Source organism: Dermacentor albipictus, chromosome 10, assembly GCF_038994185.2.
Source record: "Dermacentor albipictus isolate Rhodes 1998 colony chromosome 10, USDA_Dalb.pri_finalv2, whole genome shotgun sequence".
Taxonomy (NCBI): Eukaryota; Metazoa; Arthropoda; class Arachnida; order Ixodida; family Ixodidae; genus Dermacentor; species Dermacentor albipictus.
Window position 1 is genome coordinate 93,401,051 of NC_091830.1, and position 26,360 is coordinate 93,427,410.

The 26,360-nt window shown below is 48.2% G+C and overlaps 1 protein-coding gene across 2 annotated transcripts in view; it reads left to right on the forward strand.

The window, feature by feature from the left end:
- Positions 1–26,360, forward strand: part of LOC139050481 (TNF receptor-associated factor 6-B-like) — a 43,209-nt gene that overhangs the window by 14,788 nt on the left and 2,061 nt on the right. Inside the window, exon 2 of one of the 2 annotated variants that reach the window (XM_070526911.1) lies at positions 24,123–24,452. The exons of the other annotated variant lie outside the window; for it this stretch is intronic. Within the exon in view, the coding sequence (XP_070383012.1) occupies positions 24,123–24,452 (330 nt within the window). The remainder of the gene's footprint in view (positions 1–24,122; positions 24,453–26,360) is intronic. 2 annotated transcript variants of the gene reach the window in all.

Here is a 26,360-nt window from a genome sequence, read left to right on the forward strand (position 1 = left end):
TGTTAGGAATAATTTCTATCATTATAGGCTCGGAAGAGAACAGCAATATACAATAGGTAGCGGGCACTGGAAGTGGTAAGGGAATACATCTACTTAGGGCAGATAGTGACGGCGGATCCAGATCATGAGACGGAAATAATCAGAATAATAAGAATGGGCTGGGGTGTGTTTGCCAGGCATTTTCAGATCATGAACAGCAGTTTGCCATTATCCCTCAAGAAAAAAGTGTATAATAGCTGTATCTTACCAGTACTCACCTACGGGGCAGAAACCTGGAGGCTTACGAAAAGGGTTCTACTCAAAATGAGGACGAAGCAACGAGCTATGGAAAGTAGAATGATGGGTGTAACCTTAAGGGATAAGAAAAGAGCAGATTGGGTGAGCGAACAGAGGCGAGTTAATGACATATTAGTTGAAATCAAGAAAAAGAAATGGGCATGGGCAGGACATGTAATGAGGAGGGGAGATAACCGATGGTCCTTAAGGGTTACGGACTGGATTCCAAGGGAAGGGAAGAGTATCAGGGGGCGGCAGAAAGTTAGGTGAGCGGATGACCTCAAGAAGTTTGCAAGGATGACTTGACCACAATTAGTACATGACCGTGGTTGTTGGAGAAGTATGGGAGAGGCCTTTGCCTTGCAGTGGGCGTAACCAGGCTGATGATGATGACGAACCAGCACGGCACTGTTTCTAGTCTGAAAAAAAAAGTGTAAGGGCGATCAATCAGATTGATGCGGAGTAGATGAGATAGCATACTGTCTTCCTTCACTCGTTCAGGTGTACAAATTTTCATTTGATAATCTTCCACACACATGTCTCGTTAAATTCTGACTCCTCATTACTTTCATCAGTCGTCAGTGTCGCGCAGATAATTCGTCGGGAGGCTACGTCGCACACAGACCTGCTGTTTGAAACATTCGTCGTTTCCTCTAGCGGTTCCTATTTGGGCGCTCCCAATTTCGCCCTCTTTGATTGCGTTTTAGCTCATGGTGTGGTAACTATGCAGATTGTGGAAAAGTGATAATTTGTGCAGAGTCCTCACATTATTACGGGAGCTCTAGAGCAATGATTCAGCCTCACGTCACAGGTCTGGCAGCTTATCTGGCGAGCAGCCAACCCGCCCGTCCACCGCTGTATTTGGTACCATCAAATGTAACCGTAAAAGTGGTCCTCCTGCCAGATTTTCGGGGTATTTTGCCATCTCAAATATGGCAGTCCTCTGATTGGTCCGGTCCGCTGAGATCACATCACGTTAACGATATCATCTAGTAATTCAGTAGTAGAAATTGCAAATTTCTTGCCGCCCTCTGATATATCGTTCAGGTCAGGTGACCTTGATGACATCACCCTCGACCAATGGCAATTGAAAATATTGCGCTACCTTCTGAGTGGTCTGTTGAGGGTCACATGGCCTTAATTACGTCACCACTCTCATACAATGCCAAAATTGAAATATGCCACCATCGTATGATTGGTCAATTGTGGGTCAAGTGATCGAAGAAGTCATCGCCCTATCGACCAATCATAATTTCAAATTCGGCGCTGTCCTCTCATTGCTCCGTTGGGGATCACGTTCCAGTAATGACGTCATCACTGTCTCAACCAATAGTGATTTCAAATGCGGCGCCATCTTGTGATTGACCAAGTGGGGGCAATGTGACTAAGAATAAATCACCGCCCTCTTGATAAATGACAATTTCAAATTTCGTGCCGTCCCGTCATTGGCCCATTCTAGATCACATGACGAAAATGGCATGACCACCCTTTTGAAAATTGCATTTCAAAATTTGACGCCATCCTAAGATTGGCCATTGGGATCACGTGACTAACATGGCGTCAGCACCCGCTCAACAAATAGCGATTTAAAATTCAGCCCTCCTTTGATTAGTTGATCGGGGGACGTGTGACCTTGATGACGTCATCACCCTCTCAACCAATCTGTGAATTTCCGTGACCAGTGTTTCAGTTCAAGAGAAACGCCTAAGCTGACGCCGGGATTCGATGGTAATTGGGCGTGTAATGTTTTCGCATTATTATTCAATTAGGAATGAGTAACTGTAGGAACATACGAGGCGAAGTATTTGAAGTCAACTTGAATCAAAAAAGCAACAGGGGCTTTGTCTGTAACGCAATGTATCAATTAATACGCTATAAGAAAGGAAAGAGCACCGGTAGGGCTTTCCCGAATTGACCGACCAATGCCTTCATGGGCCAATACCACAAACTAAACAGGACACAGGTGCTAACGCTAGCCTTGTTACAGACGCATAGCTATCTCAACACCAGCACGTTACACATCATCTAACCGGACGTCTACACCGACGACGCGTGCCCCTCGCTCGGCGACATGGCGACACTCGCACATGCGCGCTGGGAGTGTAGAAACGCTCCACGCGACTCTACACTGTGAGCAAGAATTATCCTAGATGGGAGTAAATGACTTCTCTAGCGCATTACCCGATGGGAGGTTAATATACACTAGTTAGGACGAGCAAAAATTTTACTCCCCTGCGGAACTGAGGATTCCGATGGACTCATGGGTAGTATACGTTTGCATACATTGGTGAAGGTTTGCAAGGATAGATGGGATGATATGTTTACAGCCATCGATGAGCTTTTGCAGAGAACTGTGGGAGTATATATATACCTCCATCAAGGTGCTTGTGGAGGGAATTATGGGAGAATATGTGTACATCAATCGAGGAGCTTTTGCAGAGAACTATGGGTGTGTATTGTTACTTAGTAATCACGATGAAGAAGACAGCAAAACTGTGATTAACCAAACTAGCATTTTATTGGGCGAACTTGTGCCCTGAAAAGCAGGCTACACTCAAAGAACAACGATAACGGCAAACACACTCGGCGATCGTCGAAAATCTGATCAGTGGGTCAAGCGAGTCGGCTTTTATACATCAGTAATCGGATGCTCCAGAGTAATTGCTGGCACCAACGTGTCTTCCACAAAGCTCTACACTATTCGCGTCGCTCATACTTGCAATCAGATTAGACAAGGTTCGGTGACGGACGGCGTATGGAACCACCGATAACTTTCCAGAAACTTCCGATACGTGCAGCCGTATCCTACACTGTGCGATAACATTTGTTAGGCAGTGACAAGCGGTCACCCGGAAAAGATAAACAAGTACACCTATGAATACCCCCACTCTTCAAAAGTACCGAGCCGATGGAGCAAACGAAAGTAATAAACAAAAACACCTGAAGCAAAGAGGAAAAAAAACGACGTTCGTCAGCGTGCGTAAACGGGCATAAGATGCACCACGTGGACCACTTCAGATCGTGCGAGGCGCCGCTCACAGTCCAGTTCGCCAATACGTCGGATGATTTCGTAGGGTCTGAAATAGCGTCGCAATAGTTTCTCACTGAGTCCTCGTCGGCGTATCGCGGTCCAAATCCAAACATGGTCGCCGGGCTGGTACTCGACGTAGCCTCGTCGGAGGCTGTAGCGGCGGCGTCACACGCGGCCAGTAATACCTTTTCTGTATCCTGGACAGCGTCCGGGAGAATCCGAGGTACCCAGCGGTTGGGTCAACATGTAGGGCGTGCACTACTGGACGCAGCGCTGACGGAACAACAACAAGGCAGTTGGCGCGGACTGGTGAGAAGTTTTCTTCACAAGCAGGTTGTTTGGTAGCGTGAACGAACACAAAAATGGGACGACGCTTAAGCGTCGCCTTCAAGAGTGGAACGCGATAGAGTTATCGCACGCCGTTCGCACCGCCCACTAATTCGCTCGGCATGCTCTTGAGTCACACAATGACGAAACCTGCGCCTGAGGAAGTGGTGCGAACGAAGCAACTCAGTATCTCGGAGGGAGAAACTATCTACGCGAGCCACACGTCATTATCGGCACGGACAGCCGGGACACGACGCGCCATGAAGGCGGACACGATCATGGGACTGACGTCTCGATGGTAACGTCCTCTATCTCGCTTGGGAGCACCACGCAGACTCATGACTCCTCGCCAGCAGCACGGCACTCATCGCAGGGCACGCTTTCCCACCAGACCCGCTACGGCGCAGCGATCACGTCCTAGGCGTCCCGCATCGTACGCCGCGCCTAGGAATCGCGCTGTGAGCGGAAAGAGGAGCCGTGTCACCTAAACACGAGGGTCCGTGTGACGCACGCTCGAAGTTGGAAGGGGAGTGAGCGAGGAAACTTATTAAACGCAAGGGTATTGGGGCATCCTCACCCCGGTCCCCGCACGGCCCCAATGCGCTCAAAGGGGACCACGCTATTCTTACACCGTGAACGAGACGAAGGGGAGACACAGGCGAGAGGCGCGCCACCTGTCGGGGCAGCGCCGTACATTGCGAGGGGGGTGGGGTCTTATGTGTTTGCCGCAAGATGGCTCTGGGTGAACGCCAAGCGCAGAAGAAATGTAGCGGAAACGTACTTCACTACGCGTTCAACAGCGACTTGTGTAATTTAAATGCCGATAATTACCGATATACACCGCAGTATACATCTTTCTACGGCGTGTTTCTAAGGCACCACCGCATTCACTAGACGCGCTTTTGTCCCGCTTTGAAGCATCGAACTCGTGGCTGAATTGTAGCGTTTCCGTCTCACACTCCATAGACCCTGGTTCGATTTCCAACCAGCCTATCTTGCAAGTTGTTATTTATGCATTCCCTGCTCCCGTATGCCGCGTATGGCTCTGTTAGCTCCGGCTTTGCTCGTCGCTGTGTAGAGAAGCCATCGCGCCTATTATTCCAAGGAAAGCGTTTCGTACTTTTGTCCGGACTTGTAGATTACCGTGACGTCATATTCTTGCAGTCTGAGGCTCCACAGCGTCAGCCGTCCTGAAGAGCCCTGTAATTTAGTTAGCCCACACAGCGTGTGATGGTCGCTGATCACGTTAAATGGCCTGCCATATAAGTAAGCCGGCATTTTGCTGTAGCTCAAATGGTGGCCTGCCATTCCTTTTCAGTCCTAGAACAATTGCCTTCGGCTTTTTGACAGCGACCAGCTCGCATTAGCTATCACCCGTTCAAGTCCGTCTTTCCTTTGGACTAGAAAGGCGCCTAGGCTACTGGCGTCTGTGTGTATTTCGTATCAGCGTCCTCGTCGATGTGTGCAAGTACCGGCAGCGACTGCATGCGTCGTTCGAGTTCTTGAAGTGCGTTAGCCTGCGGCGTTTCCCACTTGAACTCGACATCATATTTGGTTAGATGTGTTAGCGGTTACGCGATGCGTGAAGGGTTCTTGACAAAGCGCCTATAGTAGGCGCACATGCCAAGGAATATACGGACTGAATTCCTGTCGATGGGTTGAGGGGACTTTGCGATGGCAGCTGTCTTCTGCGGGTCGGGGCGGACTCCATATTTGCTGATGACGTGGCCTAGGAATAGAAGCTCATCGTAAGCGAAGCGGCACTTTTCCAGCATCAGAGTGAGCCTTGATGAATTCATGGCCTCTAATACTATCGCAGGCCGCCCATGATAATCGAAATTTTCGGCGAAGACAACGACATCATCCAAGTAAACAAGAGACGTCTGCCACTTCAATCCTGCTAACACTGTGTCCTTGACGCGCTGAAACGTTGCAGGCGGTGAGCACAGTCCCAATATCATGACCTTGAACCCGTGGAGGCCGCCTGGCGTGATGAAGGCAATCTTTTCGCGATCTCTCTCGTCGACTTCTATTTGCCAGTAGCCAGACTTGAGGTCCATGGATCAGGAGTATTTAGCGTTGGAGAGCGGATCCAATGCGTCGTCTATTGGTGGAAGGGGGTATACGTCCTGCTTCGTGATTTGTTCAGTTGACCATGTTCGACGCAGAAACGTATTGTTTGGTCCTTTTTCTTCACCAGGACTACCGGAGATGCCTGCGGGCTCTCCGACGGCTGGATGATGTTGTAGCGCAGCATTTCTAACGTCACGTCACGTTCTCGCGTCGAAACTCGGTAAGGGCTCTGTCGTTGTGGTCGAGCGCACTCTTCAGTTATTACGCAATTTTCTGCGACTGGTGTGTGTCGAGTGCTCGATGACGTCGAAAAACACTCTTTGTATCGTAGGAGAAGACTTCGGAGCTGTTGCCGACTACTCATGAGCAGACTTGGATTTATGTGGAAGTCTGGTACGGGAACTATGGTCGTCATGCTAGATGCGGCAGAATCCTAGAGGACAACCGCATTGCTAGTTTTCACAATTTTCTCGAAGTACGCGATTGTCGTGGCTTTGTTGACGAGCCTGAACTTCTTGCAGAAGTTTGTCAGCAACACCTTCGTTTTTCCTCCGTGCAGTCCAGCGACCTCTGTTGCGCGATAAATTTCACGGTCGAGTAGTAGACGTTGGTCACCCTCGATGACGCCATCTACGTCAGCGGGTGCTTCGGAGGTGACGGAAATAGTTATGATGGAGCGCGGTGGGATGCACAATTGATATTCGAGCACACTCAAGGCGTGGTTACTACGAGAGCCCTCCGGAGCTAACGCTTCATCTTCCGACAACGTTATCGATTTCGACTTTAGGTCGATGACTGCGCGGTGTTGGATCAGGAAGTTCATGCCAAGAATGACGTCTCGTGAACACTGTTAGAGGATAACGAAGGTGGCAGGGTAAGTCCGGTCGTGAATTGTAAGTCTTGCCGTGCAGATTCTAGTCGGCTTAGTGAGGTGTCCTCCAGCACTACGAATTTCAGGGCCTTTTCATGCAGTCTTAACTTTCAACTGGGTGGTGATGTGTCCACTCATTACGGAATAATGGGCCACTGGGTCCGCTAAGGCGGTGACTGCGTGGCCGTCGAGAAGCGCGTCGACGTTGGCTGGTCTTAGTCTTGCGTTGCAGTTACGTCCTCGGGTTGGATCACGGCTACGTCATGTTTACGTGTCGCTGGTATATGACGTCATCAGGTCTTTGGCCGATGCATTCTTTGCTTCCCGGCTTCGTCGGGATAACCGCGTGTCGTTATCTCATGGAGATTGTCACTTCGGCGTCTTCGTCGGCTGCGGAGGATCCTTGTCATTTCGACGAACAGCAACCGCACCTCCATCGGTTGCTGCTTTTAGTTTTCCGGGTACGGGCTTGGAGACCGGCCCCGGGTTGGGTCAGTGTATGGTCGGTGTTGCGAAGTCAGGGAGCGGCCGGGTGAGGCGAACGGGCGGTCGTCGTGGGCTCCACTGGGTAGCGGTGAGGTTGTCGGCGATATCGCGAGGGCGTTCACCACGCTGGGGGCGCAGAGCGTTGACAGCGAACCCTCGTAGTCCAATTTCGCTGTATGGTCGTCGGCGGTAGACATGTCCGGCTTCCCCGCAATGGTAGCAGAGCGGGCGGTGGTCGGCGGTGCGCAAAATATGTTTTCCTCGGAGCGGTTCGCTGGCCGAAAGGTGGGTGAGGTGGCCGCGACGGCGGTAGCGGCGTCTGGTGACGGCATCGCGGCATCATGGGGCGCTGGCGCGGGCGACGTCGGCGGGCGACGGCGGCGTATGTAATCGTTTCCGGCTGCGGCGTTGGCGGTTGTACTCTGGTAACCCCAAGTGAACGCTGAACCTATTTTTTTGACGATGTCGGTGATCGAGGCCACTTGAGGCTGCAACGAAGGAAAGACCTTGCGCTGTTCTTCGCGCCTAATGGCCCTGATGGTCTCTTGAAGGTGGTCGGAACCCAGTCCTTGGATGCTGGACTGCAGCGTGGGAACTTCGCGATTATATAGCCTAGTGCGCATTTCCATAGTTTTCTCGATAGTCGATGCCTTTGTAGAAAACTCAACTGCGGTCTTCGGCGGGTCGCGAATCAGTCCGAAAAATAGTTCTTGTTTGACGCCTGCATCAGGAAGCGGACTTTTTTCTCCTTCAATATTTTCGGGTTGGCGTGCACGAAAAGACGGGCCATCTTCTCTGTCAAGATCGCTATGGTCTCATTGGGAAGCTGTACTCCGGTTTCTAGTGGCGCTTAGGCGCGCTCTTCACGCACAACGCTTGTGAATGTTTGCAGGAAGCCGATTCGGAACAGGTCCCACGTCGTTAAGCTTGCCTTCTCGATTCTCGAACCATGTCCTGGCCGCATCTCCCATTGCGAAAATGACATGTTGCAGCTTGTAGTCGCTGTTCCAGCTGTTAAACGTAGCGACCCTCTCATACGCCTCCAGCCAGCTTTCCGCGTCCTCGAATGTGGAACCGCGGAACGTCGGTGGCTCCCTGGGCTGCTGAAGAACTATTGGAGCCGATGCGGCTGTCATTGGGGCTGTCTTCTTGGTCATCTCTGGACGATCTTCTTGGTCGTCTTTGGTAGAACTCGGTATTTGAGGGGCATCTGCTGTAGCCGGCTGCTTGCTCGATGTTCGGGGACGACGTTGGTGTTGTCCTTGTGGACCGGGCTTTGATTACGGCTTCGGGGGGGCGTCCGGTACATAAACGTAAAGCACCTCCACCAGATGTCACGCAGTAGTGGTGGTTAAGAAGGTAGGAAAACTGGTATTAACGAAACTAGCGTTTTATTTGGCTAACTTGTGCCCTGAAAAGCAGGCTACACTCAGTGAACAACGACAGTGGTGAACACACTCCGCCATCGTCGAAAACATGATCAGCGGCTCAAGCGCGTCGGCTTTTATACATAAGTCGTCGAACGCTCCAGAGTAATCGCAGGGACACGCGTGTCTTCCGCAAAGTTCTGCGCTATTCGTGTCGCGCATACTGCAATCAGATTACACAACGTTCGGTGACAAATAGCGGATGGAACCATCTGTAGCATTTCAGAAACATCCGATACATGCAGGCGCGTCCTGCGCTGTGCGATAACATTTGTTAGGCGGTAACAAGCGGTCATCCGGAAAAGATAAACAAGTCCACGTGTCATTATGTTCAGATCCAATAAAGAGCTTTTGCGGGGAACTATGGGAGTATATGTTTACATCCATCGAGGAGCTTTTGCAGGGAATTATGGGAATAATTTTTTTTTTGAGGGAGGGTTCGCAGGGTATCATAGGAGTATTTATCTATACATTGATCGCGGTTTTACAGGAACATATGGGAGTATCTGTTCACGTGACTCTGCTTGCATGCCGATTTCAGAATTTTTATTATTGATTTTCCGCACTGGGAATACACAATATATTGGTGTCCAAGGTAGAAGATGCAATCAAAGTAAGCGAAGTAGTGCTTTGTGGGAAATAAATTTATTGCATAAGCACTTAAGCAAAAAAGAAATGGACGTCACAAGCACTGGGTTTTTAGTCTTTCTTGTCCATGTGTTATCTGCACAAACCACACAGTACGAATAGAAAGCAACTCATCCAGCTGCAGGTTGTAGCCAAACCTTATGAAATACAAAAAAACATACATGCAAGCCAGACACAAGTGCCTAAACAACGTGCAGTACAGTCTTTGTGGAATTAGCAGTAATCGCAGAGCATTCTGTGACAAAGCTGGACTTTATGGTACTACGAAAGGTAAAGCAAAGAGTAAGAAGGACATCATTTCTCATTGATATTGACATGAGCAAGAGTTTAAGCAGGAAAAACTGGTGAAGACGCCAATACCGTTATCGCACTTCACAACTAAGTGATTAGGAAAATTAAAGTTCTGGTATTCAATAATAGTGCCATTTCTACATTAACAAGCTGGCATGATGGAATGAATAAAGCAGAATTCAGCGTTGCTTTTTTCTCCTTACCAGTGAAAGGCAAACATGGTGGAGTCATCAGGGACACTAAAGTGCTTTTGAATTGTACCCTTGTTTTAAGAGGGGGTGAAAGTGCATGGCCCTTTATTAGCAGCACCCCATCACAATTCCTTGATCCGACTGACTCTAGGCTGTAGTGTCCACTTCGCAACCTACGGATCAAGCCCTTAGCTCCAAGCATACATCTTACTTAAATTTCCTAACGCAATAACACTGCAAGAAAAAGCAAGGTCGGCAGAAAAGAAACAAAAGGGCCAGAACTATGACAAGTAAGCTTCCGACAGCCATCATCCAAGCTTCGTTTCTGACATTCCACCTGGATAATGCTGCTGGTGCAAAAAGGCTTCAGAGCCTTAGAACCGCCATCTGGGCCCACTTTCAAGATTATTAAAGGCAAAAATATATATAAATAAATAAAGGCAGTGCTTGATTGGATTATGAAAGATCATGTGGACTCGTTAAAACAATTTTTGGAAGCTCCGTTCCGTATCATCTCGGGAAAAATAAAAATTAAAACAATTTCTCAGGGAAGTGTGCAAATCTGACAGCGACTCTGTTATGAGGGATTTCTCACTCCCTTTAAAAAAAAACGAGGGATCCATTTGTTGGCTCAAAGACTTGCTTGCACACAGTAACGGCTGCTGCCCTTAAGCATGGTCAAGGCAGGGGCGTAGCCAGGGGGTGGGAGGGTCTTATGGGGCTTCAGCCCCCCCGTCCCCCCCCCCCCCGATATTTTTTCGTACTGTGCATGCACCGCCGACCAAAGCAACCCTAGGCGCCGGAAATCATACTGTATTTTGACTAGAACGTCTTTTTCATGCTCGAAAAGCCATTTCACTGCGAAAATTGCGAACTCGGGCTGGATATCGCGGCAACGCCCACGCACCGGGGGTCACATAACGCAAGCAGCCCCGTCCGAGCACAAAGTTTCAAGGACGCTTTGTTGGCGAAAGGGCGCGCCGCGCCATCTCGCGGAGGCCGTGGGATCTACACTCTATCATGGAATCTACGGAACGCGTGGATGTCAATTCGGAAACTTTATGGGTACAAATTTCTCAAACTTCTGATGTGAAAGGTTCATTGACATTTCCAAACGTGTGCTTTAGATATTCAATTGCAGAACATTGTAAGTTTAATGTTTCCATAAATATTTGACGCCAAAGGTGCATTAACTTTTCCAAAGTCGCACATCGGGCCATACAACGAGACTAGCCAAATCAACACGCTATCAGACAAGTTCACAAAGCCCGCCGCGAGGCCCAATGAGATGAAGCGTTGTGGCGGTCCATTCGTGCCGTCATGTCACGTAAAAAAATATCAACATTTTTTTTTTTCACCTGCGCCAAAGTATCCAGTGAAGACACTAAAGCCAGCCAAGGTAACTACGTTCTTATTTATTTTTTCTACTCCGACCTTTAATCGCGAGAACACATTGAGCCTCTACAATTTTTTTTTTGTTCTCGCTCCCCTACCTGGGGGCTGCCAGAGCCAGCCAGGGCGCGTGCGTTTTTCTCGTGTTGCCCCGACCACCGCGCGGCGCACTTCGGTGCGCGTTCGGTTTTCTCTGACAGAGTGCATTTTCGCCTGGCAGAGTTTTGGACGCTAGCAGACGAGAAAAAGAAACAATGGTCGCTCGCCGCCATCACTGTGGGGACTCGACGGATTCCACTGCGTTCGCTTGAGCGCAACCTCTCCTGAAAGTCTTGTCTCGCCGGTGTAGGATACCGAGCAGTATGCGCGTGGTTCTTAGTGGGCGGAGCATCTCGTGTTTTCTTCGATATTCCGTTATAGCCACATTAGTTGCCCAAAATAGGCATTCGATTGTGACCAACATACTTTCCTTTGCATTTTTTTTTTCATTACGGCTCCCCTCCCCACAAAAGGAAAAAAAAGCGTTGCGGCGCAGCGAATTGTCGCATGATGAAAGTTCCATTTTGTTACTTCTTTGCGGAAAGTAATGGGCCATGGGACGCTTCAGCTGCCAGATACCCTTATTATATTGTTGCGATAGAAATTATATGGAGACTCTAGGCGCATTCCTGCCATCGCCGTCGCCCTCATGTTCCGCATAAAGTTCAAGGGCGATAACATCGTTCGTGGCCTCGCGCCGCATGTTGTATGCGCGAGTGAAATTGTGTGGGGGGTGGGTGGGAATGCGTGAGCCGACGATCGTAGCTCAGTCTTGTGTGCGCAAAGGAGAAAAGCGGGGAGCAAGCGCGGCGCCTTCCGTCGCGCGCGATACATCGGGGTTAGTGGATGCAATTAGGGCGGGATGTAGGATTCTGTGAATCTGTGTTTGCGCAACATGTTTATTTGTCTTGTTTGACCCATTATATACCGTGACTTTCTCTTAGATACGTCGATTTATTGGAGACTTATACGTATGTTTAGATACCTTGTTGCGAGGTTTTGTGTATACGTGCAGTGAACTTTGTTTCCAGTGGCAATTTTTCGCCCTTTATCAAGCTGTATGTTCGCATTTGTATATTCCATTGTATCTTCGCATTTCTAATGTACGAGGGCGAGTCAAATGAAAGTTAGCCTACCCACCCAGCGCAATTATGGTTCTGTTCATTATCTGCAAGGCCTGCGCGTAGCACGCAGACATCTCTCATTTACAAATGTGGCACGATGCTGTGAGGATAAACGTTATTTAATGCGTGCATAATCTGGATTTAACATGGTTGCGTGACGTAATGGGCGCTCCTGAAGTTGAGCAGCGTGGTGCCGTGAGGTATATGACAGCTGAAGGTGTTTCCCAAAAAGAAATTAGTCACCGTATGGCTGCCGTGTACATTAAACATTGCATTTCATTGGCCACTATGAGGCGTTAGAACAAATGGTTCAAAGAAGGACGTGGGAGTTGCAAAGACGATCCCAGACCGGGCCAAAGGCATCATGCAATCACCTCTAACAACATTGCAAAGGTTGATGAGCTGATGGCACAAGAACGGATGATAAGCATCGATGAAGTGGCAGAGCGTGTGAACATCAGTCACGGTTCGGTTCACCGTCACCGTTCACGCCATAATTCATGAACATCTCGGTTGTCGCCTATTGTGTGCGCAATGGATGCGCAAGATTTTGAACCACCGCCAGAATACGGAGAAGTTCGGCGCTGCTTTCACTCATCTGATCCGGTATCTCAATAAGGGTGACGATTTCTTTTCTGCAGTTGTAATCGGGTAGTAACCATGGTGCCACTACTACGAGCCGGAAACACGACGGGAAAGCTTACAATGGAAACATTCGAATTCAACACCCCCAAAGAAAGCAAAGGCCATCATTTCCGCCGGAAAGGTGTTGTTGACTTTTATTTTTCGATCGTCAGGAGCGATTACTGATAGAATTTGCTAAATCTTGAGAGGCTATCAATTGTTTCCGATATGTTGAAACGCCGGATCGGCAGCGCGTCACAATCAAGAACAAACTACGTGAAAAATTGACGGATGGGGTCATCTTGTTCCACGACAATGCCCGTCCCCACGTCGCAGATGTGGTTAATATAAACCTGGCGAATTTCAAGTGGAAAACGCTGCAATATCCGCCATGCAGCTCAGATCTGTCGCCTTGCGACTTCCACATTTTGGGGCAAACGAAAAAATAGCTCAAGTGAACGAGATTCGTCTCGGACAATGACGTGAAAGTCAGCTGCAGAAATTTTGAAGCAGCAACCCGAGAAGCTTTATGAGAAGGGAATTACGCGACTCGTTAGTCAATGGGACAAATGTGTAAATGCTCATGGAGGCTACTTTTAAACCAAGTACCCCGTTTGTCATATATTCGCATTGGCTCACTTTTACTTCACTCGCCCTCGTATATTCTGCAGAACTCCTGCTTTTTATAGATACATGCTCTCTTCTACGACTATACTTTTGATGCAATTACTCACGATACCCGACCGGTGACAGCGTAATACATTGGAACAAACGGCAGCGTCATTGAGATTTTTCACTGCCCATCGCATATGTACAAGAATGTAAACAAGGATCTTGAATGACAAAGTTTCTTTAACATATTTGTCCTCAACTTGTTCATTTCATGGCGTTTACATTTTTCATATCAGCGGCATGCACTGCGTTGCTGGTATCGAACTGATGTAGTTCTAAAGTTCGTGTGATATTTTCCTTACTTATTAAATAGACAGAAAACATGGAAGCATTGACATAAGTTATGTTGAGCACAATTTTTGGCATATACGAGCATAATATTATATGAAAAAAACATATTTTACTTGTATTGACCGCGCGTAGCGTTCAAGAATTCGTTTTCAGCATCTTTGGCAATGGCAATGCAGTTATTATTCATGTATTTGATCCGTAGGCAAATTGTTGAAGAGGAGGCTTTAGCTTGGGCCAAACTCCGACGCGGCCTATTCAGATACACGTAAAACAGAGAAACGCTTTTCTGAGATAACTACTGAATCGCTTTTATTAAAATTTATTGTTTTGATAGAGTAAGTTAAATTCTAGTGTGTGTTCGAAGCTAAATTTTGATTTAGGGCCGGCACTTTGTTTAAAATATTTTGAAAAATTCGAAACTTCGAAAACATTGGACGAAGTTTACAAATTAATATCTCTACATCAAGAGGACATATCGCTGTTCTGTAAACGGCATCCATTACACCAGTCAGGATGAACGAATTCGATATGTCTATTTGTATCTTACGTGAATTGGTTATGTTATGTAAAAGGGTTCCGCAAGAGCCGTATTTCCATAATACTTAATTTTTTCAGACCCATGTGTGCCATATCAATTTTGTCCGCTGTAGATATACTATTATGTGCAATTCACAAAATTGTAATATCAATTTTCATTGCTGATTTACAGAGTTGTAAACTTCATTGCTTCGTTTTCTGAAAATTTTCGAATTTTACCGCTTTTCAATAAAATATTGACGACCTAAATCGAAAAGTCGGAACAAACGGTCACCAGAATAGTATTCATTGCAAATTTCACTTTCGCTCAATAAATTCAAGTTGGGTCTTGTTTTCTATTTAAAGGCAGTCTTCCCTTATCGATATTTTTCCCTAATCGCCTAGTCGCGCTTCAATCGCTGTTCCCATAACAACCCTTGCTGGTGTCAGTGACAACTGGTTCTGGGCCGTTTTTCGCCGAAAGTTTCGCGAGCACTTCCAATCAGCCTTACTGAGAGTTGCAGCTTTCAACAGATTAGATTTTTTCGTTGTAAATAATACGTTTTGTTTGGGCTCCTAAGGGTTTCACTGTGACCGGCAACAGCAAAACGAAAAGGAATACAAGAACATCCTGAAAGAATGATCGTGGCCAAGTTAAGAGAGCACCTGGCTGCCGTGCTCGACATCAGAGGTAGGATTCCCACATCGGTCAAACATAATTTTACTTTTCATAAAGACAGGCCCGACAGGAAACTGCATATCCACCGCAAAGTGCCGACAAGGACCCAAACACTGATTCGAACTATTATGGGATGCGTTTGACCCGTAGATCGCATTTTAGGCGATCGACTACCGAGCTTGCCGCATTCCCTGTGCTCCAGTCTTAGTTGCTGTTCTGGGTACTGGCAAGCACTATATTTCGTGGCTTCAAGTTATACAATATGTCAGTATGTTCGATTTCCACTTCGCGTCATTTTCAATGGTTTTAACACATTATTTAGTAAAACATTTCGACAGTACGGTTTACGTGGAACAACATTGCTGATGTGGTTTAAGTGTAAAATATAGTGTCTACAAACAGAATTGTTTGTCTTTTATTATTTGACGAATAAATGAGCGCTTCGTGTGAATTTTTGCCGTCCGCTTCGCAGTGAGGTTCCGTATGACATTATATAAATACTTATATAAACAACGGCGTGACGAGAGTTGGATGCCGAAGTTTGGGTGAAGGTGTTAGAGGGACCATGATGGCTTCACTAAGAAGGTACGGCAACGGAGGCACGACAACGACGATATGTCGAGCGCGCAATGACGACGATGGCATAACGAGGGTATCTGGACAATGGGATGAATATCAATGTATGATGACGATGACGATGTTGTATGATGTTGTACGGCGGTGATTGCGTGACCACGACGAAATTTAAAAATCGGATGACATATCAGGCAAGACGATGCAACGACCGCTGTCAAGAATGGCGAGCTGCGAAACAAGATTGCCACACAGTTACGACACGGCGACATGACGCGCACCTCCCCCTCTCCGTCGCTGCAGCGGGGAGGCGTTCGAAGAAGCGGCCTTTGTGCTGGAATCCGCCGCCTTCCACCCGCCCCATCGACATTGTGGCGGAACGAGTTCGGTGTTTGAACAATGTTTCCGGAGTTCCCCAACGCGGAGCTGATTTGACACGCATGGACAAGCTGCCGCGGGAACGACGTATTTTTGTGCTTCTCACGCTTCGGAGTGGCGCAGAACAACGAGCGACCCTCGAGCGGCACCGATAGTTCCCGGAACGGCACCCCGCCAACGCCATCGTCGGGCATCAGAGCGCGGTTGCCTTTGTGTACGTAAACTGATCTTCAGAGCAGCTGCGAGTTGGTGATGAGTAAACGAACAGTCGCCGCGTCGTATGACCGGCGGATCGAGTGTATAAAAACTGTGGTTGTGCGAATGCTGAGGACACTTCTCTTGAGCAGTCATGTTAGACTGAGTCACTTCTCTCATGCAGTCATGTTGGACTGTTACTCTTTTTCTCAAGCAGTCATGTTAGACTGATTTAATTTCTGTAAATAAACCCTTTTTCCTCGTTCTCGATGAGAAGCAGTTCTTCACTTCATCAACGATCTCAGCGTTAATAAGTTGGACGACGGCATGGGCCAGCTACCTTCGAATTCATGCCGTACTCCAATCTTGGCAAAGGACCACGGACGATGGGATTGAGCCCCCAATCCTGACAACTGGCTGAGAGCGGTGAGATGCACTTTGCGACATGGTGCTGTATCTGCGGTGAGTGCTTGGTTTTTGCTTTGACTCTCTAGGCTTCATTTTGTGGTTGTTCTGTTTAGAACAGTAGGGAAGCTAGATTGTTGTGTGTTAGCTAGGTTGTGTTTTCCTAGCTAGATTTAGAGAGCAGAATCAAGACAGTAAAGCAGCAGTCATGGATTTAAGGACACTGCTGAGAGACGAGTTGTTGATTGTTGGTGAGGAACTGGGCCTAGATGTACGCAAGGCAATGCTCAAATCGGAATTATTGGAGCTAATTTCCAATCAGGCCAGTGAGGAAGATATTGAAATGGGAATGGAACTTCTCAAAAAGAGAGATGTGGGAGGAAAGAGGGGAGAGTCCAACCGTGGTTGAATACGTGCTAAATTTACTGGAGCGGCTAAGCGCAACCCAAGAACTAGTCGGAAAGGACATGGCAATAGCTCAAATGAACGCCAAAGTCTATTACGACAAGAATGCGAGGCTTCGTACGTTTAAAGTTGGCTTAACGATGAAAGCGGAAAAGTGTAGGTTTGGTTGTTCGCAGGTTACTTATCTGGGCCATGTTGTCGGTCAGGACATGAGACGGCCGGCTGAGCAGAAGATAGCTACGATTGGAGAATTTTCTCAGCCGCGCACGAAAACGGACCTTCGTTCATTATTGGGACTTGTGGGGTACTATCAACGGTACATTCCGAGTTACTCGCAATTGGCAAGTTCATTAACAGACGCCCTCCGAAAGGGAGCACCGCGTAACGTACACTGGGATAGGGACAAAGAGAACGCTTTCCAAAGTTTGAAAACGCTGTTGGTTTCTCGCCCTGTGCTTCGCGCGCCAGACTACACAAAGGAATTCATAGTTCAATGCGACGCAAGCGACAGAGGTATGGGCGTGGTACTTAGTCAGGTCGGCGACGATAACGAGGAGCATCCTATCCTCTACGCCAGCCGTAAACTAAATGTAAGAGAGGAAGCCTACAGCGCTTCAGAGAAGGAATGCGCTTGTTTGGTTTGGGCCGCCCAGAAGTTGTCGTGTTACTTGTACGGAGCGAAGTTCATCTTCGAGACCGACCACTGTCCTCTGACGTGGCTCAATCAAATGTCACACAAAAACGGCCGCTTGCTCCGATGGAGCCTCACTCTCCAAGAGTACAACTTCTCCGTTAGATATAAGAAGGGAAAGTTGCATAGCAATGCGGATGGTTTGAGCAGGCTAATTTGAATTCTGCGTTTGAGGGTCCCGCCTAAATTTTAGGGTTACTAGTGTTAGCTTTTCTTTAGGCGAAGAAAATCCCCTCTCATTCAGCAGAATTCCCTCCAATAATTGCTGAATTTGTCAGCAGGAATTTGCTTCAGAAATTGGCATAGTGAAATGTAGCATTTTTTTTTGTTTCTGCACTTATGTTGTTGTTGGTTTTTTTTTTTTTTGAAGCCTAGCGAGTCTAAAGTGAGAGCCAATGCACGTCATCTCGGCGCAGAGCCGTGTTGTGGGGTTCATTTTGCAGTTGCCTGTCCTTGTTGGATGTTTTGGGGCGGTGACATCAATGCACAAGTGGTCGCTGCGAGCCAAGACATCAATCCCCCCCTGACCAGCAGCCGTTCTCTTCCTGCCTAGCGGTTGTCAGCGCTAGACAGTCGAGACTTTCCGGGCCATGGAGGCGCTGTCAAGAATGGCGAGCTGCGAAACAAGATTGCCACACAGTTACGACAGGGCGACACGACGCGCACCTCCCCCTCTCCGTCGCTGCAGCGGGGAGGCGTTCGAAGAAGCGGCCTTTGTGCTGGAATCCGCCGCCTTCCACCCGCCCCATCGACATTGTGGCGGAACGAGTTCGGTGTTTGAACAATGTTTCCGGAGTTCCCCAACGCGGAGCTGATTTGACACGCATGGACAAGCTGCCGCGGGAACGACGTATTTTTGTGCTTCTCACGCTTCGGAGTGGCGCAGAACAACGAGCGACCCTCGAGCGGCACCGATAGTTCCCGGAACGGCACCCCGCCAACGCCGTCGTCGGGCATCAGAGCGCGGTTGCCTTTGTGTACGTAAACTGATCTTCAGAGCAGCTGCGAGTTGGTGATGAGTAAACGAACAGTCGCCGCGTCGTATGACCGGCGGATCGAGTGTATAAAAACTGTGGTTGTGCAAATGCTGAGGACACTTCTCTTGAGCAGTCATGTTAGACTGAGTCACTTCTCTCATGCAGTCATGTTGGACTGTTACTCTTTTTCTCAAGCAGTCATGTTAGACTGATTTAATTTCTGTAAATAAACCCTTTTTCCTCGTTCTCGATGAGAAGCAGTTCTTCACTTCATCAACGATCTCAGCGTAAATAAGTTGGACGACGGCATGGGCCAGCTACCTTCGAATTCATGCCGTACTCCAATCTTGGCAAAGGACCACGGACGATGGGATTGAGCCCCCAATCCTGACACCGCCAAGGCATCATGACTACTTATCTAGTGGGCCAAGCTATAAGACAACGTAGACTATTGGGCTGGCGTAGAAAATGTGACCCCGAGGGCATGACGACAGTCAGATGAAGCTGGAATGAGGACGATTCAAGGATCGATAAGGCATGACGACCATGAGCACGTACCTAGTGGTAGACAAGTTGTGTCACTGGGTCGGCGTAAGTAGATGGATGGATGGATGGATGGATGGATGGATGGATGGATGGATGGATGGATGGATGGATGGATGGATGGATGGATGGATGGATGGATGGATGGATGGATGGATGGATGGATGGATGGATGGATGGATGGATGGATGGATGGATGGATGGATGGATGGATGGATGGATGGATGGATGGATGGATGGATGGATGGATGGATGGATGGATGGATGGATGGATGGATGGATGGATGGATGGATGGATGGATGGATGGATGGATGGATGGATGGATGGATGGATGGATGGATGGATGGATGGATGGATGGATGGATGGATGGATGGATGGATGGATGGATGGATGGATGGATGGATGGATGGATGGATGGATGGATGGATGGATGGATGGATGGATGGATGGATGGATGGATGGATGGATGGATGGATGGATGGATGGATGGATGGATGGATGGATGGATGGATGGATGGATGGATGGATGGATGGATGGATGGATGGATGGATGGATGGATGGATGGATGGATGGATGGATGGATGGATGGATGGATGGATGGATGGATGGATGGATGGATGGATGGATGGATGGATGGATGGATGGATGGATGGATGGATGGATGGATGGATGGATGGATGGATGGATGGATGGATGGATGGATGGATGGATGGATGGATGGATGGATGGATGGATGGATGGATGGATGGATGGATGGATGGATGGATGGATGGATGGATGGATGGATGGATGGATGGATGGATGGATGGATGGATGGATGGATGGATGGATGGATGGATGGATGGATGGATGGATGGATGGATGGATGGATGGATGGATGGATGGATGGATGGATGGATGGATGGATGGATGGATGGATGGATGGATGGATGGATGGATGGATGGATGGATGGATGGATGGATGGATGGATGGATGGATGGATGGATGGATGGATGGATGGATGGATGGATGGATGGATGGATGGATGGATGGATGGATGGATGGATGGATGGATGGATGGATGGATGGATGGATGGATGGATGGATGGATGGATGGATGGATGGATGGATGGATGGATGGATGGATGGATGGATGGATGGATGGATGGATGGATGGATGGATGGATGGATGGATGGATGGATGGATGGATGGATGGATGGATGGATGGATGGATGGATGGATGGATGGATGGATGGATGGATGGATGGATGGATGGATGGATGGATGGATGGATGGATGGATGGATGGATGGATGGATGGATGGATGGATGGATGGATGGATGGATGGATGGATGGATGGATGGATGGATGGATGGATGGATGGATGGATGGATGGATGGATGGATGGATGGATGGATGGATGGATGGATGGATGGATGGATGGATGGATGGATGGATGGATGGATGGATGGATGGATGGATGGATGGATGGATGGATGGATGGATGGATGGATGGATGGATGGATGGATGGATGGATGGATGGATGGATGGATGGATGGATGGATGGATGGATGGATGGATGGATGGATGGATGGATGGATGGATGGATGGATGGATGGATGGATGGATGGATGGATGGATGGATGGATGGATGGATGGATGGATGGATGGATGGATGGATGGATGGATGGATGGATGGATGGATGGATGGATGGATGGATGGATGGATGGATGGATGGATGGATGGATGGATGGATGGATGGATGGATGGATGGATGGATGGATGGATGGATGGATGGATGGATGGATGGATGGATGGATGGATGGATACGCGAGTCGGCAGTGTGACGCGAGACAGACAGGTATTGCGCTTTGCGATGAAGTGTTCAGACAAAACTATTCGGAGCAAGGAGCAGAGGAAAATTCGCGAACCAGTATCTTCCATAAACAAAAACTATATTCAGAATGAGATATTGACGGAAATTTAACCACGGAAAGAAGGCCTTCCTAATGTGCTTTTTGTTTTATAACTACGACGAGTACCACCGTGCAAAATATTGGACAACAGTGGGCCAAACTAAAATTTTCGTATGCTGCGCAGGTTATTTTCGAAAATTCGCGCCTAAATATTGTAGTGTAAGATATCGTTGTGCGAAATTCGACAAAAAATCACAACAAACAAATAAAGGGTAATTTCGCAAGGAAAACTTGTCGATTCGGTGGATGTTTGTCAAGATTCGAGACTTTTGGGGCTATTTTTTTTACCTAAGTGGCCAATTAGTACCTTAACGAATGTAAGACGAATACTTTTATGTTGTGTAGACGAAGTTGAGGATGGCTACGAACTGAAATACTTTCGATACTGTTTTTTTTTTCGCCACCATACTTTGCGTGTTTCAAAAAAATATGAAAGCACGTCACTACGGAAGAAAATTTTATAGCGCAGCTTTTAGGCACCCGTTTCTGCGGCGAGCGTTGGTGTCGGCGTAACCGAGCGAACGATCGCAGCGGAGGAAAGAGCGACCGTAGAGCGCAGCGCGGGACGAGAAATGTAGTGAGGGGGGGGAGGGGGAGAGCGCGAAGTAGAAGGCGGAGGAGGGCACAGCGGAAGCATGAGGAGGAAAGCGGGTGAGGGTAAGCCGAAAGCGAGAGAAGAAAAGCGTATTGTTGTAAAAGAGCTGCACAGCGGTGACGACGGCTACGAGCTGGCGCCAGAGTAGTGCGCGTCTTCGACGTCTGGCGGCGAAGGCTGCTGCAAATCCCGCCCACTGGTCACTTAAGCGCTGCTTGGGTGATCAGCCAGGCAGTCACGCCACACTACACTCCGTTTGCGACATGCCGCACGACACGGATTGACCGCGAAAGCCAATATAACGTGATATAAGAACGTGTATGGAGCTGGGCTCAGATTTCGCATTAGGGGGTATCGCGATCGCCGGTGAATTCATTTACAGCCCAGGTCTCTATACCTAGGATCCCGGGACTTTTCTGTGTCCGTCACGTCGACAGAAAGCCCAGTGCGCCGATGCCAGCTGCTGTACAGGGCGAGGAGGAATGGGTAATGACCCTGTAAGGCAGATGCGGGAAGCGAACATGCAGCAAAGCTTTCGTTTCAGTACGAAACGCCCGAGTGAAAACAGTCGTCGAACCGCATGATTTGTTAAGAGGCGTGCGTCGTTCCGCGTTGAGCAACGTGCGCTGCCGGCAATGACTCGCCGGTGGTCGTTGTCGGATACTTTAATGTATACCGGAAACCGGAAACAAAGCAGTGGTTCAGCCGCTTTGTGGAAGACCTTGGCCTCGGTTACATCAACGATCCCATTCTAATGACTATCGTACACGCGTCATGCATCCATTTACCTGTGGACAAAAACATTTCTCGCATAAGAACGGAAGTCTTATTTCTTTATCATAGGGGCCACAAAGTGGTTTTTGCAGTAATTTTAAACTAATAAATAAAGTAGAGATCTTGTAAACTGCATAGAAAGGGCCGTTTGTGTCATAGGTCAATAGAAGAGCAATTTGCGTAATGGCCGAAGATCATGGGAGGATTGTTTTGTTTTTTTTTCACGTTGGCCTATATTAGGCGCAACAAATCTACAGATTCGTTGAACAGCCACCTTTATAGGAGTGGATTGGCGGAGGTTTTTTTTTCCGTGTGATAAAATTGGAGAAACCAGTTTTAGGACTAGTGGAATTAGCCGAATTTTCCGAGGAATATCTGAGATGGTCTACAGACATGTCTGGGACACTTAACCTCGAATTACTCCAATCTCTGTGAACAAACATTGCGGGGCGTAAAGTGCCATGATCGTGATCGCCTTATGAAGCACTCAGTGGAGGCGGAATGCGGAAGAATTTGGACCAGCGGGGTCACATTAACGTACAAACAATGCAGGGTACACGGACGCGTCGCATTTCACGCCCATTAAAATTCGGCAGCCGTGGCCCAGATTGAACCAACGACCGCGAGCTCAGCAACCCTATGCCGCAGCCACTTGACTAACGCGGGGGCAAGAGGCATTGAAAATCGGCTTTTGCATTCGAATGGAGCGAGGCTACACGAATAACGAGGCTACACACTTCGGCACCGTGCAGTACGTTCGCCAAGCACACTCGAGGACGAGTGCACTGTCCTGTAATCGTCCCTAAGCGTTCCCGTGCAGAAGCCTGCGATTGACACTAGCGGCTAAATGCACTCGATCAAAGTGCACTCAAGCTTGCCCGTGTGACTCATGTGGCAGGGGCATTAGTGATTGGAGGCGTGCTTGAAGCTGTTGTTTAAATTACATGAATTTCCCAGTTTATTCCTACGTGTCTGGCGCCAAGGAAACGGGCAAGCGGGAATGTTCCCTCACCTAGCCGTCCTGCGCAACTGGACACCCACGGTGAACGAGCTCATTGGCCTTCCTGACATCCATGTGTACGTGCGATTTGGCGTAATGGTAGTGCCAGGTTGTGGTTTCGAAGGAAATCTTGTAGCCTAATGAATAGAACATTAGGCTGCTTTAGTTGGGGGACAGTGGTTCGATCCCACAATGGGCAAATAGTTTAAATATTATTTTAAGGATTGAACTATTCGCAAGTCAGCTGCAACATCCAGCAGTCACAGTGAGGAATGACAGAAATGGTTTGGAAGGAAAGCTTCTGTTTAAAAATAACCGGACGGTCGCCACAAGATATTATTCTCTTCGTCCAATTGTTTCTTCATTTCCCAGCTAGTCGCGCTTCCATCGTAGCCTGCCCCTTGACGCGTCAGTAAATTGTTTTTCCAAGGCCTATAACGGTTCGCGACCTTTACGAAAAATCGCCAATACGAAAAAGGCGTTAAAATTGTCGGTAGCAACATTTACGCAGCTAGGCGGGTAGATTATTTGCACGCTGTTACATCTATAGTTCGCAAGCGGCGCCGTGAACATTGAGGAACTGGCCGTAGCATTATCAGTGTGATAGTAGTCTTGGCAACAGCTGAGATTACATAGAGCACTGGCAACGCTTGCATGTTTCCGCAGAATCGTTGGCACGGCGTATCGCAGTCGACGTATGCGCCGTTCGTCATGACTTCTCAAGGGAAGCTGTACACGCTGTGCGGTTTTACCGAGGAACTGGACTGGAGACCTTTACATTTCGTCGAGCCTGTTCCTGCTCACAGATTATGTGGCGCATGTGGTGTGCTTCCCAGAAAGACAGTTTTTCTGCCCTGTCGAGACGTGCTTTGCAAAAGCTGCTTCGATCAGTGTGTACTCGACGACGGACACGCCTGCCTACTCGACGGTGACCAATTTCTTCCAGAGGACGCTGAGTGGAGAGAATTTCCTTTGCAGAACCTGCTGAGGCGCAAGGTAAGAGAGGACGAGCAAACATATTCGTGCGTCAGTGTTATCCAGATTATTTTAGCAAAATTAATCGAATATATTTGGAAAGTAAAGTGGTCATGCCTTTTTTTAGAAATTATGGTCATTTGCTGTTAGAGCGGAGAAACCGTGAAGAGAATAAAAATATTTTGACGCTATTGTTTGTATCTTATGCTACTTTTAAACCGCTATAATTTTTGTAAGTACATGTACGTCTCGCTTCCTACTGACTTGAAGCTGTGGGAACTCGTGCGCAATCAGGTATAATGAGCGTAGCAAGCAGCGAGTATGCGGCAGCGCTATTGCTTTGTGTACTGCCCTTCTATTCGGGTATGCTTCTTCGCATCCGTTAGTGCGACATAGGGTGCATTACTTTTGTTTTCATCGCCCATTTTAACGCAGGCGTGTCGAAGTTTTCTTGTATTCTTTCCCGTCTTTTGTTCTTCAACCTTTTTCTACAACTGATCGTACACTGCGAAGGACGCTATATTGCGTGTCTTAATCATAAATAGACATGCTGATTTGCTAACGTGCACTGAAATATTTGCTGTTCTTTTCTAATAAACCACATACAAGTACAGTGTTTAACGTTTCAAGTGTGATGCCAGGAGCGTGTGGCTGTCGGCTTCTCTGAGATTGCTCCACCTGCGTTGGACTCGCAACGCTTTGCAAATAAGTATCGCGGAGAATAGCTCTTCTATCGTATACTTAATCGTCAGCCGAAGCTATGATAACGAAGCGCTCAATGGCATGCGTGTGCGTGTACAAGTTTACCGTGGAATGCGAGTGTTTTTAATGTTCGTCCAAGTTAGTGGCACGGTAACTCACCGCAACCTGTTTGCGGAGAATCAGCCGGCTACGCTCGCCAATCCGGAAATCTCTGTGCCACACAACGATGCGCCCGCGACCCACTTCTGTGATTTGCAGCAGTCACACAGTGATGTGGCCAATTAGTAGCAGAGGTGTGGTCGCAATGGCTACGCTCTGGCGTTGCCGGCAGCCGCACCACCGCTGATCACCCGCCATGGTTGCTTAGTGGCTTCGCTGCAGTGGCGGCGGCCTCTCAAGGGGAGCGAGTGCACGTTAAGAAAACCCAAGGCTCGTAGTTCTGGCATGTAAACATCCATAATTTAATTTTAACTTTTAAGTTTTAATGATATTTTGATGTTAGCCTGACTGTTCGCCTGACATGCTTAGGTACTCGGTGATGATCAAGATATGTACAGTAATAAAAACTTAACAGCACAACAGTTGCGCGCGCGGGCGCACACGCACACACACGCGCGCGCACACACACACACACACACACACACACACACACACACACACACACACACACACACACACACACACACACACACACACACACACACACACACATGTACAATGTTTTGTTATGGCACGTGGGCCGCAAGAGCGTCAGCAGCACTTCCGCAGCGCGTAGCGCCCAGACGGTTCTTTCCCATGGAGCAATAATGTGCCGTAGTGCCAAGCTAGATTCCCGTCGAAGGAGCAGTGCCGCCTTCAAGTACTCTCTGTGACGCTAGCGCCAGCTCTCGCACAGAACATGCCGCAGGTCTTCAGGGATGTTACATTGAGATTATATTAGTGAGTCCGTGAGTTCAATCTTACACTTGAAGTAGGTTGTGTAGGTCACTTCGAGTCTGATGCGGCAAAGGCGTCAGTATGTCACTACTGCAATAACGTGAAGAATGGGCATGAAAGGTATTTAGCGAGCCTATTAGAATAAGTGCGCATGCACTGCCATGTTTTAGAAGATGAGGCTTCCAGGGAAACGCAAAACTAGACAGAGAAATAATAGAGGCATTATTTATAATAGAAACTGTAGTCTGTAGCCTGTTGACGGTAGCTGCGTAATATGTCTTTGGTGGAATC